Genomic DNA, 15,421 nt, shown 5'->3' with positions numbered 1-15,421 from the left:
AAATTCAAATGTAGTTTTGAATTGATAAAATTTCGGCAAAATAAGAGATTACAATCGATTATAATTAACTTTAAGGGTTTTTTGTAAGAACTATATGCAATTATAATCGATTATAGGAAGTCATAAACTCTTGGAAAATATCACGATTATAATTAATTATAAATCCTTTAAACACCTAATTTTGGTAATTTTTTTCAATTATAATCGTCAAAAAATCATCATACTAATCCGTTATAATCGATTACTTACGTCTAAATTTGGATGCGGGAGACTTTGTTTTTTTTCAGATAGGTTACTACAAGATCGTTCAGATAGGTTATGGTGTAAGTTCTAAGTTATTTTACGACAACTATTTCTTATGACTTTTTTGTTTTCAGCTCAATTGGCGACCACCCATTTATTGTCGGCTTTGTGTTCGCTAGGTTAAGTAATTAACGGTCTTTTAGTTCTGGTGGCTGCGTTTTTCTGTTTTGTTTTGAACACTTTCGGCTCGTAGTAATTTTCGTGTCATTTTCTGTTCGCTATTTTCTATTGTATAGCAATTGATGCTAAGCTTCACCTCGCCTGTGTGAAGTACTTGTTGATGCATTTATGTAGCGTTGGACGGACCTATTTTTTTCGACCTTTTTTGTAAGTAATTCGCACTTTGATTAAATTAACTTGATGTTTTGCGTGGGATCCCTTACCTTGAGTTAAATTGGACTTTGAGTATTTAAAACAAGCAAAATAGTTAGTCAAGGTTCATGTTTAAGTACATTATTTCTAATCCCAAGCTATTTTTTGTTCCAAGTCCCCCGTCAAGCGTGTTTGCTACTATTTATCCTGATTTTTCGGGAAAGTTACGCTGAAGTTTTTAATTAACAAATTTTACATTATTAATTCATTGTATATAACCGACATTTGTTTACGTAATATTTAATACTTTCGTTCGAGTATGTTACGATATTACTCCCATACTACAATTTGTTCTTTTATTTTCACCATCGGACCAAAAACCTCCATTTCGTGGAGTGTATCGACCGTATGTTCGACATGATGGCATGTTGACGAACAGTGAATTTTATTCGCGCGAACGATCTTTTCCTGTTTGTCCCAGTTTGCTTGGTTTACTTCTGTGAATACTATTGTTTTACTAGTGTTTGACCTTTCTTTGTCCATCAAAGGTTGCAGCTCGCTGACAATATGGATTAAGGGTAATATTTGCGGCAAGTTTTGTGAGCCCCATTCTTGTGGTTCCGACTCGTTTAGCCACGATGAAAAGAAACTAAAACAAAGTATAAGATTGAGTTAAATCTGATTACGAGCAACAGTGAAGCTTTTGAAATTACAGAATTGCACGTGAATAAAGATTTTGAATATCAGGCCCTATTCTTAATATATATTATTTTCAGTTTTACGAGGGTGGAAGTTGCAGAAATTTGTACTTACTATTCTTGATTACCGGGGCCAATTGTTAAATCTTCCTTTCCAAGACTACCCTCCTGAGTATGGTCTCTCGCCGTTGCAGCTTGAACATCAAAAGATTGCTGCATCGTGGAACACTGATCATCAAGTTGGGATGATGCTTGGAAACTGTCGAAACCTTCGGCTGTGTTGGCGTTGAAAGTTACTTGGTATAAATGAGCATGAGACCTGCTTCTTGAGTACTCGTTGCTAACGGATTCTTCTACCGTTAGAGTATTGAAGCCATGAATACTTGGAACTTCTGGCACGCCGTTTCCTTCCCTTTCTATCAGTTCAATTTCATTGTCACCGACTTGTGATTCGCTTTGCTCGGAGACCATCGATAGTTGATGTTCTTCGGTACGCGATGTTGAGCAACTTGGTGTACATTTTTTCACCACCCGGTTTGACTCAAGTTGTTGAGTTAATTTCTCAAGAGCATGTGTTTGTTGCCTGATACAATATGTCTCTTGTTGAATGAAAAAGTTCTCCTTTTCGACGGCGCTCACCGTTAAACCTCCGCTCATATAAGCGCGATCTTCCTCAGCTGAAGCATTAGTTCCTCCGGTTTTCAAGGTCAGAAACTTTTCACACTTTTGATGAACAATTTCTTTGCACATTTCACATTCTTTTTCACCCTTTTTGCCTGTTATGAATACCATTTTGCGACATACGAGGCAGTTTCGAGGAGTCAGAAGTTTCTCGACATTTGCGTTGACGAATTTCAAATTGTGTCTTTTGGCAATTCGGTCTTCTGTCTGACAAAACATGTATGATTTTTTGACGGGTTCTGGTTGTGTGCTCAGTGTGTTGGATTTCATCAGTTGATGGAAGAAGAATTCCTAAAAATATCAAGTAGATTCTCAACTGATATGCTCAACTGTGTTAATAGGCTATTTTTGCTACGGCGAAATGGATGACATGCCCCCTCCCCTAACGGTTGGTCCTGCATTGAGTAGGACCGGGGGCTAATAAAAAAAGGCTATTTAGTTACCATTATTTACGAAACAGCGGAATTTATAAATTAGAAGGAGCTTAAATCAGTAGATTTTTTGTTTTTTTTTGTGTAAAGTTCGGAATTTGAGATAATATCGAATAGTCAGATTTATTTTTTTTGGATTTCGCTTAAGTTAAAAATTGATTGATAGCCATAGCTGTAAAGTTATAAGTTGGTTGGTAGTTTTCTTGTTCATTACATGAAGTAAGTCTGTAGTAATTATGTAGTAATTCTTTTTCTTATATGAAGAAAAAGAATTAAGTTCAACTAACTTGTGGGTAGTCTCTTCTCAGCTTGTCCAGTCTGAAGTTCTCGCAGTAGGCATGCATCACAATCCCACACTCTAGGCACTGTAGTCCATTGCGTCGAATTAGTCGGAAGCAGAACTCACCTGGAATTTCATAATCACTTTTTCAAAAACAAAATCAAGTGCAAGTGGCAACAATTTCAAACAATTTTACAAGATATAGTTCTAAGTTAATTAGGAAAATAAAAGTTTAATTATCAATGATGTCGAGATTTCGATCCCTCGAGAAAATCCTAGATCCGCCCTTGCCTATCACGTTTGTTATTTGTAACTTGTAACAGGAGGTAACTTGTTCCGAAAAGCATTAATTTTTTATTACCTTTCATTATTTTTTTAACCAAATTGCTGAAAAAGTGCTGAAAATTTTTTTATTTCAATCAAAATATTAAGTTAAAAAGACTCACAGTTTTTGCCATGTGCGTGCTCTGTTTCCTCCATCTGTGTGTGAACTACACTCTCGTTGTCTCCGCACGAGCAGCGGAAGGAAATGTGTTTATTGGGAGAACAACACAAAGCGGTAGGCAGCCACGAACTAAACATGAAATTAGACTTCGAATTATGAAGGTAGTAAGAAAGACAGTATTCGATAGAAATTGTAATTTAGTCATGGAAATTGTATCTTAGTCTTAGTCAAGTAGCATAGGGGCATAAAAATATCAAAAAAAAAATGTTTCTTTTTTCAACATCTCAATGATAGGCTCGCAGATTTTCGCGGCAATCGTAAAGGTGGCAGGTTGTGTGGGGTGCCAGAAAAAATCGAGTCGGGCAGAGTGGTAAAAAATATTTTGTCTAAATGGGAGAAATAAAAGTTTGTTAAAAACAGGGTTCTCTTCAAATATCCCCCCATAGTACCTAGTAGTGAATTGCCACTCCCTATGAAGAACTATTTCAAGAGTTCAGCGTGTATGAATTTTGCGTGGTATATAAACCAGCCGAAGTATAAACCAGCTGATAATATCTTAAGTGTTATATTAACTTTCATTCGTATGATGTATCTTTTCGGCTGGCTGATATACTGTGCGCGTTTTCGGTTGGTTTATACTTCGGTTGGTTTGTTCACTCTTGAGTTTTGTACCTAATAACGAATATTCCCCCTATCCATATGCCAATGAATGGGGGGGGGGTAGTTAAAGACATGCAAAAGTATCTCACCAATCCTTCGTGCATGGGTTCTCCTCGTGTTCCCTCGCCTCTCTCTCCGCCCTCTCTATGGCCACGTCTGGTGCCACATGTAATAACTGCAGCTTCTCAGTGTCAGAGGACACTATGGATCCCACAATGCCACAGCCAGGCACTGCTCCGAAAGCACCTGGAAAAATAATAGATAGATGTTTGATTTCATACCTTAGTTATAATTTCGTGTTTGGCAAATATTAGCAAAAAAAAGGTTTAGGTGACTGCTCCAAACGCTCCTGGAAAAATAATGGGTTGATGTTTGATTTCATACCTTAGTTATAATTTCGTGTTTGGCAAATATTAGCAAAAATATAGGTTTAGGTGACTGCTCCAAACGCTCCTGGAAAAATAATGGGTTGATGTTTGATTTCATACCTTAGTTATAATTTCGTGTTTGGCAAATTTTAGCAAAAATAAAGGTTTAGGTGACTGCTCCAAATTCATTCGTAAGATGATGACCTGGACAAATCATGGGTTGATATGTTTGATTTCATACCTTAATTAGAGTTTAGTATTTGGTAAATCGAAAGTTTTTAGTTGACTTTAGCAAATCATTGCAAAAAAATTCTCTCCCCCCACCTTTTAAATGTTCTATTTTTATAGTTGCTTTTCATGCGATTATTGCTAAACGCGTGATATTACGTTGTGAGGTATGAATAATAAATATGTTCACAATTGTTAATTTGTTCACCATGCCAAGTTTCATTGTCTTATAACAATAATGAAATGGTTTCTCGAAACTAAAATGGGGGGGGGGGGTGTGGAAAAAAGCCAAAAAAACATCTGTGCTGTAAGCTCAAGTTTGTGCAGAATTCGAACTTCATAATTTCGCAATTTTTGTTTTTTTTTGCTTACCTGATAGTCCGATGAAGTCTTTGAGACAAGTGACTCCCCCAAACGGGTAGAGTATCTGCAAGTAGCTGTCCATGTTATGTTTGGGGGTGTTGTTGTTGTGGTTGATGTTCGATTGAGAGTGAGTGTTAGTGTTGTTGTTGTCCTTCACATCTCCGTGGGGCATTCCAGGCCAAATGGAAGCTTGGGGGGAACAGTCTTTCCTAAAAAAAAACATATATAAAAAGTAACATAATGCTTCGAAGAAAAGCATAATATGTCAAAAAATTACATTGAATATTGCTGTCTAATGTTCATTTTTATGCTACAAAAAACATTGAGTATTGTTGCCTAATGTTCATTTTCATATTACGAAAAACATTGAATATTGTTGACTGATGTCAAATTTTATTGTGTACGTGTTAATTGTTTTGTTGATTAAGGTTGACCTGTCTTTAAAAGGTTTGACCTCTTTCAATATCAGTATAACAGGCCAACCTGTAATATTTTTGTAGAGATGAAAAGGTTCCTTACACTTTTTCAGATATTTTTTTTTCTGTCGAATTTCAAATATTCCCTGCAGTACTGATATATTTCCCGTAGCTGCCATTAAGTGCAAAGTGTTAAAAGTGTAAATTTGTGACAACTTAAGTTGCAAATTTTTAAACCAAAGTAGCAGGCAGGGTCCTGTGTTTAAACTTAAGCCATTCAAGTTTAAAAATACCGAAAAGAAATGAGAAAGCGACTTACAAAAGTTCCTCTGAAATGTTGACCAGCTCCGATCTAGCAGCCAAGTACGCATCCACAGTTCTGATGAAATGATGTTTTAACTCCAGGTTACTTGTATTTATTTCCTGCACCGAAAAGACACTTCCTCTGCTCAGAATCTGAGGTATTTTTTGAACTTCTGTGGTCAGTTTTTGGATACAAAATCCCCCATGAACGCTCAAATCGCAATTGGTGCATGTTAAATAAGGTTTGGGCTGATTGCATACGATACATAAATGGTCTTGCTTGATCCAAACTTTGCTCCACTGATGGTTTAAAGTGTCGCCTTTACAAGTAAGGTTCTGCAATACAAAGTATTGTTTTGCTGAAGGGTTAATTTTGGCTAAAAAGTCAGTGTCTTTGTGGTAAACTGCGGTGATGCTTTGACGGTATAACTCGCAGTATCGATGTAATTTCACGCCACACTGCTTGCATTGGAAGTTCAAGTTCAAGGGGTGAATTTTCTGTGAACAACAGATGCAATGACCCTGCAAAGCCCGTTTTGGGCTCCCGAAATCGTGGTAAAAATTTCCGCCTACGCAAACTAAAGAAATAACATCAAGTTTGGAAACGGGAGAATTTTCTGCGACGCTTTTCAAAAGCAGTGACATTTTGAAGACTTAAAAATGTCAAACTCGAAATTAAAGGGATCTTTTGAAAAATGAAATATTGGAACTAAGCCGTTAAAATGACAAGGCTTGTCCAAGTTTGATCGTGAAATAACGTACTCTAGAGAGTAAGAGTCTAAAATATTTATTTTGCTCGTGGTTTAAACTCGAATTATGATAATTCTACGAAGATTGTAATATTACGTAATTTGAGCACCACGACGTTTCAACTATTACGTAACTATGGAGAAGTCAAGCGAAGCACGAGTGACTTTAGCAGAAGAAATTTGACGGAGATTTCTGTTGATCGTAAGTTCAAGTTAGCTTCGATTTATCTTGGCATAAATCAAACAATCAATATCTTTTCCAAATTTAACTCAAAAGCTTTGATAGAACTGTTTAATTAATCGGATTTTGTGGATAATCCGTTAATTCTATAAGGTGAAATGCCTAAACGTCAGAAGAGAGTAAATCTATTTTTTTCCTGAACCAAAAAGCTTCTTGAGTAAAGTTCAATTTTTTAAGTAACTCTATTTTTTTTCAAACGATCGAATTGAGGTAGGTACCGTTTTGTAAAGTCTTAAGAATTCAAATGAACTTGCACTCAAATTGACGAAAATAGTAAGTAGTTCCACTTGATGGTTCTTACTCTTGCGAATCAGTCTTCCAATTATGGGATTTGGTTGTTGTTGTCTTCATTCCGTCAATAAAGATTTTTTAAGTGGTAAGCACGAGACAGCTTTGAACATGACGCAACAGACAAAATCAGAACGTCATTTGGTGAAGAAAAGACTTCTGATTTAAAAGCGTTAATTTAAATGATTAAAGAAGATGATATTGTCTTAAATATGACGCTTTGAATTTCAGGTCAAAAATGGTTGTTGAGGAAATTATACCCGTATGCATTGCAGGGCTACCACTGACAATCGGGGAAAAACAAATACGTAAAGAACTTATTGAACCTCTAGATCTAAATGTCACCGATATTTTTATTGACAAGCGTCGCGACGGGTTCGTAAGTACAACGGAATATAATTACGCTAAATGTTATCTGAATGTGAAGACGAAAACTGCGATTAAAAAGATTTGTGCCATTATCCACAAGAGTGATTTCAGCAGAAAAACGAATCTAAATTCAGTAAAACCAATTGCATTAATTCCTGTTTCTGTTGCCGAGATCTGTAAAAATACAGGTTCAAATGTTATTGAAGACGAAGAAAGCAAAGAAACTGTATCGAATTTGGATGAAAATAATGACCGCAAAAGGAAGTTGAAATCTAAAGATATCCGCGAATTTGACACTGATTTTGAAGAGCGAACGGTGAACAAAAAAGACAAATTGGATCAAAGTGAAGAAACGGAAACAAAAGCAGATGAGCTAATTGCTCCTAAAAAGGAAGAAGAAGTTGGTCTTTTTTAATTTGCTTTGAAATATAAGACATTTGAGATAAGTTCATTTCAGTTATAGAGAATGAGTTCTCTTGAAAGGTTTCCATATAGCTAAAAAATGGGTTTCAGCCCGAGGTGAATTTAGGGGGAGGGGGTTCGGAGGGGCAAGGACGCCCCCTCCCTCAGGGATTCACCCCCCTCACCAACCAAAGGTCCCCCCTTAAGTAATTTTTATAACATCCTCTTTAGGCCGACCAACCCTAAAAAAATTTTAAGGCGCCTTCGGAACCAATATATACTAATTTTGAAGGGGAGCGCACGCCGAAAAAAAAACTATTTTTTGGTCAAAATTTTCAAAATAGTGCCCAAAAACAACTCTTTCCACCTGTTTTCCACCTGTATCTCCGCCCTCGTTAGAATTTTCAAAACAAAAGGCGATCGTTGACTTCCTTTTGATATAATTACCCATGCGATAAGCAAGGGTATTGCAATCGGCTACTAGGTTTTTTTCCCATAAACAACTTTGTTCACAAGACTCATTTCATGGCTCCTGGACTCCTTTATCCTCCGACACTAATTTCTTGAAACTCCAAATAAAACTACTATAGATTAAGTAGTAATAAGGTGAAACCCGTTTCAGGTTCTAATTATTTTCTCAAAAAGTTGGCATTTTTCTGGTTCGTGTTTTTCGTCCTAGTTTGTCGGTTCATTTTCTGTTTTTTTTTAAACACCATTCTTTTTAACTGATAGGGTTTTTATTGGCTTAATTTCTATAGCATGTGTTTTGTCTCTATTCAAACAGTTTTTACTACAACTGAAAGTTCGGTAATTTATAAATTTACCAAGTCTGTTTTTGGCTTTTCTTCATTTCTTTAAATATTTAAACAGTTTTAGTTTATGTTGTGGCGGCTCAGTCAACTTCCAGGGCAAATATAGTCGCATGCCATTATGTGTTTCAAATTATATGTGTCGTAATTTTTTTTAAAACGTAAGAAAGTTTTTCTGATAACAGTTTTGTTTATGATAACAGGTTTCGACATAAAATTTGTTGACGCTTGGTAATTGATTTTCAATTTTTTATTGGCTGTTTTTGAATGTCTTTCTATACAACCACGAAGTTTTTTAGCTGTAGTTTTTTCAACTTTTCAAGTAAATTTTTCAACTTCATTTCAGATTTTTTTTTGCATTGGAAGTGTTGCGAAGCTAGTGTATAGTAGATTGGTAGTAATTTTACCAACTAATTTTTTCCTTTTTTTATTCGGTTTAATAAGTTTCGGCCTATAGTATATCGGCTTAGTTCCCTGAAATGGAGTCGTTTAAGGAGGGAAAAGTTTCAACGTGACTATGTGTATTGAAGGTGATGGGACTTGAAAAACTTTTTAATTAGTTTGTAAAATTTCACAAATTTGTTTTCTTTTTAAATTTCAATTTTTATCTTTTTTTCTAGGTTAAGTCAAATTTGGCCTAAATTATATCGGTTTATGGGCCTCATATTGCGTCGTTTGATGAGCGAAAAGTGTTTTTGTGTGGGTGTGTGTGTTGAAGGGGATGGGGCTTTATCAACTTTTTAATTAGTTTTAGTCTTTGTTAAAGTTTCATTTTTTGTTCTTTTTTTATCTCCGTTTAATAAGTTTGGGTCTATTTTATATCGGCTTATTGGCCTCATACTGCGTCATTTGATGAGCGAAAATACTTTTGTGTGCTGGTGTGTATTGAGGTGGAATCGGCTTTATCATCTTTCAATTAGTCTTTTAATTGAAATGTTTTTGGTTTAAAGAGTTTCTGTTCAGGTATTTTCGGCTTGTTTAAAGCTTGGTTAGTTTTCTTCTGATGCTAATTTCAACTTCTATTGTATTGGTGTTTTTTCTTAAACAGATTTTACTCATTTTGACCGATTTCAGCATTTTTCAATTTTTTTTTTCGATGTTTTTTTGAATTAGCGGCTGTTTTGTGTATCGCATGTGGTGCGAAGCTCGGCTTCGCCTGTGTTGAAAATTGTTTTCATGCTTTGAAAAACCAGTTAATCCTTATAACAGGAAAACCATTACAATTGAAAACTTCGTAAAATGCTTAATTGGTATAAAAAAATTAAAATTTATCCAAAAATATATTAAGAGGGCGAGTTTCTTTGAAAAGTAGGTCACAAAACGTGCTAATTGTTAAGTTTTTTTATCTCGTACTTAATTCAGTATTCATTGTTTTGACCATTGAAAGTGGGAGCAACCGCATATTCGGATGTGTTTTAGTTTTTTGTTTTCCCTATCAAAATCAGGTATCACACAAAAATCATCGGACTGAGTTAAGTGATATCCTATTAAAGCCCTTCAAGTCGTGATTCCAACAACACAAAAAAAATAGTTAAAAATTGGTTTTAGCTCAATTTCGATCAAGTAATGCGAGCGCGCATAAGCTTATTATAGAAAGATAAGCCGTGAAACTTTTATTCAAACCCTGAAAGTTTTGTTTTATTCCATTAAAAATTTTTTGATGGCTTTTTACCGTTTTCTTAGAAACAAAAACTTCAAAATTCCGATCTTATGATTTTTTTCATGTATTTTTTGACAAAAATTTGTCCATTTTACCATTTTTACTATGAAAGTCGAATATTTTAAAGTTTTATGCTTTAGTTCAGATCCGTTTTCAATTTTTTCTCCGCTCAAAGTCTTCTTTGCTACTTCTTCAGAATCATACTGTTTTAATCGTATTGTTGTATCGCTTACTTGTGCTTAGTTGTATCTGTTATAGTTGTATCTCTTAAAGTTGTACACAGATCAGCTTCGCCTCTGTGTGAAAGCAATATTTTGGCTCAACGAGTGTTTGCTGGAAGTTATCGGCTTTTTTTCATTCTGCTTCTATGCAAATGTAACTTTCAATATTTTTCTTTGGGTTTTTGTTTAAGTATGGAAGTTTATTCAAGTCAATGGCAAAAAAAATTGTTGGTAGATCTAGCTTTCCCAACTTAAAAAATTTTGTTTTAGACTTAGCGGTTTTCGTCTAATTTTTTGTCTGCTAGTTTGTCATCCGATGTTTTTGTTGTATCGCAAGTGGGCGAAGCTCTGCCTCGCCTTCGTGTTTAGTATCTCTGTTATATTTCAGGATCTCTCGAACTGTGTTTACTTGGCTTTGACGGGGTTAGAGGAAAAATCGACCCAAGAATCAGTCAAACAATTGTTCTCAGAAACTGGAAACGAAGCCAAAAAAGTTTATTTCGACAACTCGGGAGAAAAACTGAAAGCGTTCGTTCTTTCACCTGTATCTGCAGGTGCTGGTTTGAAACGATTCTGTGCCTTTTTGTGCAAGGAGTTAACAGCTAAAGCTGGCTCGAAAATAAACGTGAAACATGTTGAAACGATACCAAATTATTTGACTAGCAAAAATAGTTTCAGCGAGCATAAAAGTGAAGGTTCTTCCGATTATGATAGAAATAGAAATGATCAATCGAAGCACGAAAAACGTTGGGGTTGGGTTGAAAAATCTGAAAACGGAAATCGAGGGTTCAAATCTGAACACAATGATTTCAATTCTTATGAAAATTCAAACTATAACAATGATTCATACAAAAGAAGTTATGACGACAATTACGAAAACGAATCGAATAAATACTCGCAAGATTTCAGAGAAAAGAGAGGTTATAATAACGGACCTAAAGTATATTCAACGAAACCGTATAAACCGATTATCTATTACGATCCGACTAACCCAGAACATAAATGCTACGAGTTAGATTATGAATCAGATTCCGAGAAAAAAATTGACGATAAAGAAAAATTAGAAAATGGACAGGAAAAAATGAATGAAATTTCTGACATCGAAAGAACCGAAAAGTTGAAATCGGTTTTGACCGAAGCAAAAGCTTCTGGTTTTAGTTTTGGTTTTGACACATCAAACAATACTAGTGAAAATGGTAAAATTGATGATTCAAAAATAGGGGAAGACTTAGAAGCTAAAATTAAAGCGAAGATTCAACAGCCTAAGTTGATGTTTACATTGCCGTCTTTGGACGAGTTGAGAAACGTTAATTTTTACAATCCGAAGAAAAATGAAGAAATTGTTGCTTTGAGTAGAAGTTCCAAAAAGAAAACGGCAAAGAGTTCGGGCTTTAAAAACAGGCCGAAAAATCTGCCTCAAAAGAAAGTCAAAACTGAACCGAAAGATAAAATACCTTGATTTTATAATGTTCCTTGATTGTTTTCTGGCATTAATTAATTAACATTATTCTTGAAGCTTTTTTAAAATGTTTTAAATCTGATTGACTCAACTTTTGAGTCAATCTCTTCTGCTAAAATCATATTTGGCAATTTAATAGCACTTATTTTACCCGATTCCATAAAAGGCAGTCATTGCTCGTTGGTATACTGAAATCTGGCGGTGTATCGTTTAGCATAAAGCTCGACTAGCATAAAAATTTCAAAATTGAAAATAATATCGACTAGCATAATAAACGAAATACAAAATTGAAATCATTACACACAATATATGACCACCTCCCCCCCCCCCCTATTTCGATTTTCAGAAATTCAACTTTGGTTGCCACATTTTCAGTAGCTTAAAACAATTTCAGAAAATATATTTGAAATTTTTTATGTAGGTATTACATAAGTATTATATAAATAGTTAGTAATGCAAATAAGATCGTGCGAAAATGAAAACCCAATCAGTTTTTGACATTTTTGAAATGCATGTTTTTTTACAGCAATAATTGTCAAAAATAATACATACATATGGGAGGGAAGTTCCGGCACCCTATAAAAAATACAGCAGGTAAGCATACGCTAATTTTTGGATCTACTTAACAATCTCCTCCCCCTTCTTGAAAGGGGGGAGATTGTTAGATCCGGTAAAGTTTGTACTTTGTAACGAATTGGCCCCCTGTTGCAATAGGGGGGTGGGGGGGGGGTCAACAAGATCCAATCAATTTTTTCACACATTTCACAATTTGCGCGGCGATCAGTCTTCGGTTCAAGCCATTACTGGTCGTGTTGTAACTAATGATCACGACAATAGGAATTTAATTTGCTTTCTTAATTTCTCAAATGCTCGATTTTCATTTTTCCAGAAATGCATCTTACAATTTGAGCGCATTATTATTGTTTTGTATTTCTGAAAAATAATGCTTTTAAATTATGCTAGTCGAAACATTGTGTTTTCAAACTTTTATGCTAGTCAAGCTTCATGCTAGTCGAGCGGTCACCCAGAATTCTGCAGCAGGGCATTTTGGTGCAGTATTGAAGGCAATTGACTTGAATTCTAGAGCTGTCTATTTTGAATCCCATTGGAGCGTAGTTCTTTTAAAGCTTATTTTTTGTCCATCTTTGTTTTTTATTGCATTTTGAGTTCTTTTTTGACATTTTTTGCCCTTTCTTGCTCAGCGCATTTTCTACCCAGTGTCAATATTTTCTATATTTTTGTCCGTAATGCTGTTAGAGCATTTATCTAAACTGCCAAATTTTTAGTCGCATATTGATTTTGTAGAAACGAAACGGCGGTATTCACTGTAATGCGAATTGAGTTTTCATATGTGTTAAAATTGAACTAAGTTGTAAATAAACTAATTTTGACCGAATATTTTTACGCTTGCGACGGAATATTAGTTTTTTTCTTTCGGATTAACAACTTGCTTAACAGAATCCCCTGTTATCTTGATTCAAATTTCTTATCGTCTTCGGCGCTCTTAGTCTGGAGGTAACAAATACGCCCCTAGGTCGACAAAGGTCCTGATTTGGAATCTGACTAGGATTTTTTTCAAACGGGAAATATTTTCTTTTCGAAAAGAATTGTCGGCCTAGTACTTGTCTTTTCTTGTGTTTTGCCGGCTCAGTTTTTTAGAATTATTATTTATTGCTGTACACGATTTTAGTTAACCTGCTTTTAGTGTTTTGATTTACTTCTACGGTTTGTAATTTAACTTATCTTGACTTCGAATATTTTCCTTTGTTTTTTTTCGTTTTAAATATTTATTCGACCCAAATGATTTCGGTTTTTGTTTTATCGGCTTAGAGACTTGATTTTTGGTCATTTCAAGGGAAAGATAAGTTTTATGGTCTCCTCTGGATCGCACAGTAAAATGTTAAATTTCGATTGTATTTCGCCATCAATAGTTTTTCTTCGTCGAAAGTTGACGCCGTCGATTGTATTTCTGGTCGTATTTTCTGCAGAAGGACACCATTGCAGACAACAATTCAAATTTTTTAAGTTGAAATTTTTTCATCTTTTCGGAATTTTTTGGAGTAGCTCTCTTCTTTTTTCCTGCGTGACAGCTTGCAATGTTTGTTTTTTTGTTTTGCAAGTGGTGCAAATCCTCGCTTTGCCTCTGTGTAATTTTATAAAGAGGCGCGGAACATGAAAACATTTATTATTCTGTTTTTAGTGAAGGTGCAGAGGAACTTTGTCTTCGATTGTGTTTTTTTATAAGTTTTTTTTCCATCCAAAACGAAACCACAAATAGTCATCTGTCCTATTGATTGATATATCATGTCATTTGAACGACATCAAAAAAGTTCAGTGCCGACAAATTGGTTTGAAAATTTTGCTTTTTACTCTAATTTCGAGTGAGTAAAGTCATGAAGGTATAAACATGAAGTAAAGACATAACTTACTTTTACTCCAGGAAAACACGTTTTTTTAGTCAATAATTTTTTTAATGACACTTTTTTTAGGTCGTGCTGATTTTTGTTCTTTAATTGTTTTAGAAAAGTCTTGAAACTTTTTTACGTCAAATTTGATTATTTTTTTGTTTTTTTGAATTTTGTTTTTGATTATTTTGGGTTGTGACCTCAGTTTTTTTTAAGTTCTTCTCAAATTCATTTGCTAAGGCAAGTTGTAAGCTTTCGCCTTTCCCCTAATCACACCACTCGCAAAAAAAGCAGAACAATTTGAAAAACTTTTTTTTTCATGAGTGTGATTGTACTATTTTGTGCTATTCTATTATTGTTGCGACTACTTACTGATAATGAGGAGGAACTTGGTATTCGGGTGTCTTTTCATTTTTGTGTTTTTTGTTTTTCACGCACAATCGAGTCGAGTGATATATCATACTAAAGCGAGCTTTAGTAATAAGTCGAGTGATATATCATACTAAAGCGCCTTCAGTTGTAACTAGAACTACATCAAAAAAGTTGTCCCACTGTCGAGAAAAACTGGTTTAAAATTTTTCCGTTTTGTTCATGTTCGAGTGAGTAAAGTGAGCGAGTAGGCCTTACAAAGTTTTTATATTACTATAAAGACTATAAAAGTTTTCAACTGAGTAGTGAAAAACTCTAGAAAACAGGTTCAACTGAGTAGTCTGACTCCGGAACACAGGTGTTGGACTCCTCTTTTAGTGAGTCCTCGGCGATAAATTTTGTTAATCAAAATAATTGTTCTTTTTGAAAATTAGACTTTCATACTTTTGTGTTCATTTTTCGAAGACAAATGTTATAAATTATTTTTAAATCACCCACGTTCTAGGCTTTAGACCAGTTCTCACACCAAAGCACGCCCAAAAAACTAATAATTTTGCTTAAATCGAGCATATTTGTTTGCTGAATTAGAAATTTTTGACCGGCGTTTGCCCGATGTTCATTGCTGGACTGCACTTCAGGAAATGAGTTTTCAGGTTTTCTCTTCGATTAACTTATTGCCTTAAATCTGAAATTTTATCTGGAAATTTCATTTTTTGAGACGCACACGAAATTTAAGAGCCAAATGATTCAATTCTGGGTTTTTTGAAAAGCTATAATTTTCGATTACATTAGCTATGATTTTTATATCACGGGTATTTTTTCCAGCCAAACTTGTTCAGTTTTTTCTGTTTTTCTATTGAGTGTTTTCCAAGATTTCGTTTTCCAAGATTTATCAGCTGAGTGAAAGCGCTTTTACTGCTGCCGTTTTTTTCGAGTAGAGCTTGGCGGAGTGATTAACGAA

General features: G+C 34.8%; 2 protein-coding genes across 2 annotated transcripts; one reads left to right on the top strand and one right to left on the bottom strand.

Annotated features, from left to right (window-relative positions):
• Positions 1-865: 865 nt before the first annotated feature.
• LOC134855393 (uncharacterized) lies at positions 866-6,834 on the bottom strand. The gene is made up of 7 exons (XM_063871899.1): positions 5,505-6,834; positions 4,779-4,978; positions 3,900-4,056; positions 3,152-3,279; positions 2,713-2,831; positions 1,429-2,285; positions 866-1,264 (listed from the first exon to the last, which is right to left on the bottom strand). Exons 1-7 carry the CDS (start codon positions 6,131-6,133, stop codon positions 946-948), a joined length of 2,409 nt encoding a protein of 802 aa, XP_063727969.1. The 5' UTR covers positions 6,134-6,834; the 3' UTR covers positions 866-945.
• A 69-nt stretch (positions 6,835-6,903) lies between these two features.
• Positions 6,904-11,742, top strand: LOC134855394 (protein PF3D7_1417600-like). The gene is made up of 2 exons (XM_063871900.1): positions 6,904-7,535; positions 10,616-11,742. The coding sequence occupies exons 1-2, from the start codon at positions 7,005-7,007 to the stop codon at positions 11,684-11,686; spliced, it is 1,602 nt and encodes a 533-aa protein (XP_063727970.1). The 5' UTR covers positions 6,904-7,004; the 3' UTR covers positions 11,687-11,742.
• Positions 11,743-15,421: the final 3,679 nt, after the last annotated feature.

This window comes from Symsagittifera roscoffensis, chromosome 10, assembly GCF_963678635.1.
Source record: "Symsagittifera roscoffensis chromosome 10, txSymRosc1.1, whole genome shotgun sequence".
Lineage (NCBI taxonomy): Eukaryota > Metazoa > Xenacoelomorpha > Acoela > Convolutidae > Symsagittifera > Symsagittifera roscoffensis.
The sequence above is the reverse complement of the archived record's forward strand: the minus strand, read 5'-3'. Positions and strand labels throughout refer to the sequence as shown.

Coding starts and splice junctions, on each gene's coding strand:
- LOC134855393 (XM_063871899.1), bottom strand. CDS start 6,133: ATGTCACTGCTTTTGAAAAGCGTCGCAGAAAATTCTCCCGTTTCCAAA. Junction 4,979..5,504: donor AACATTTCAGAGGAACTTTT/GTAAGTCGCTTT, acceptor GTTTTTTTTTAG/GAAAGACTGTTCCCCCCAAG. Junction 2,832..3,151: donor GCACGCACATGGCAAAAACT/GTGAGTCTTTTT, acceptor ATGAAATTCCAG/GTGAGTTCTGCTTCCGACTA.
- LOC134855394 (XM_063871900.1), top strand. CDS start 7,005: ATGGTTGTTGAGGAAATTATACCCGTATGCATTGCAGGGCTACCACTG. Junction 7,536..10,615: donor CTCCTAAAAAGGAAGAAGAA/GTTGGTCTTTTT, acceptor GTTATATTTCAG/GATCTCTCGAACTGTGTTTA.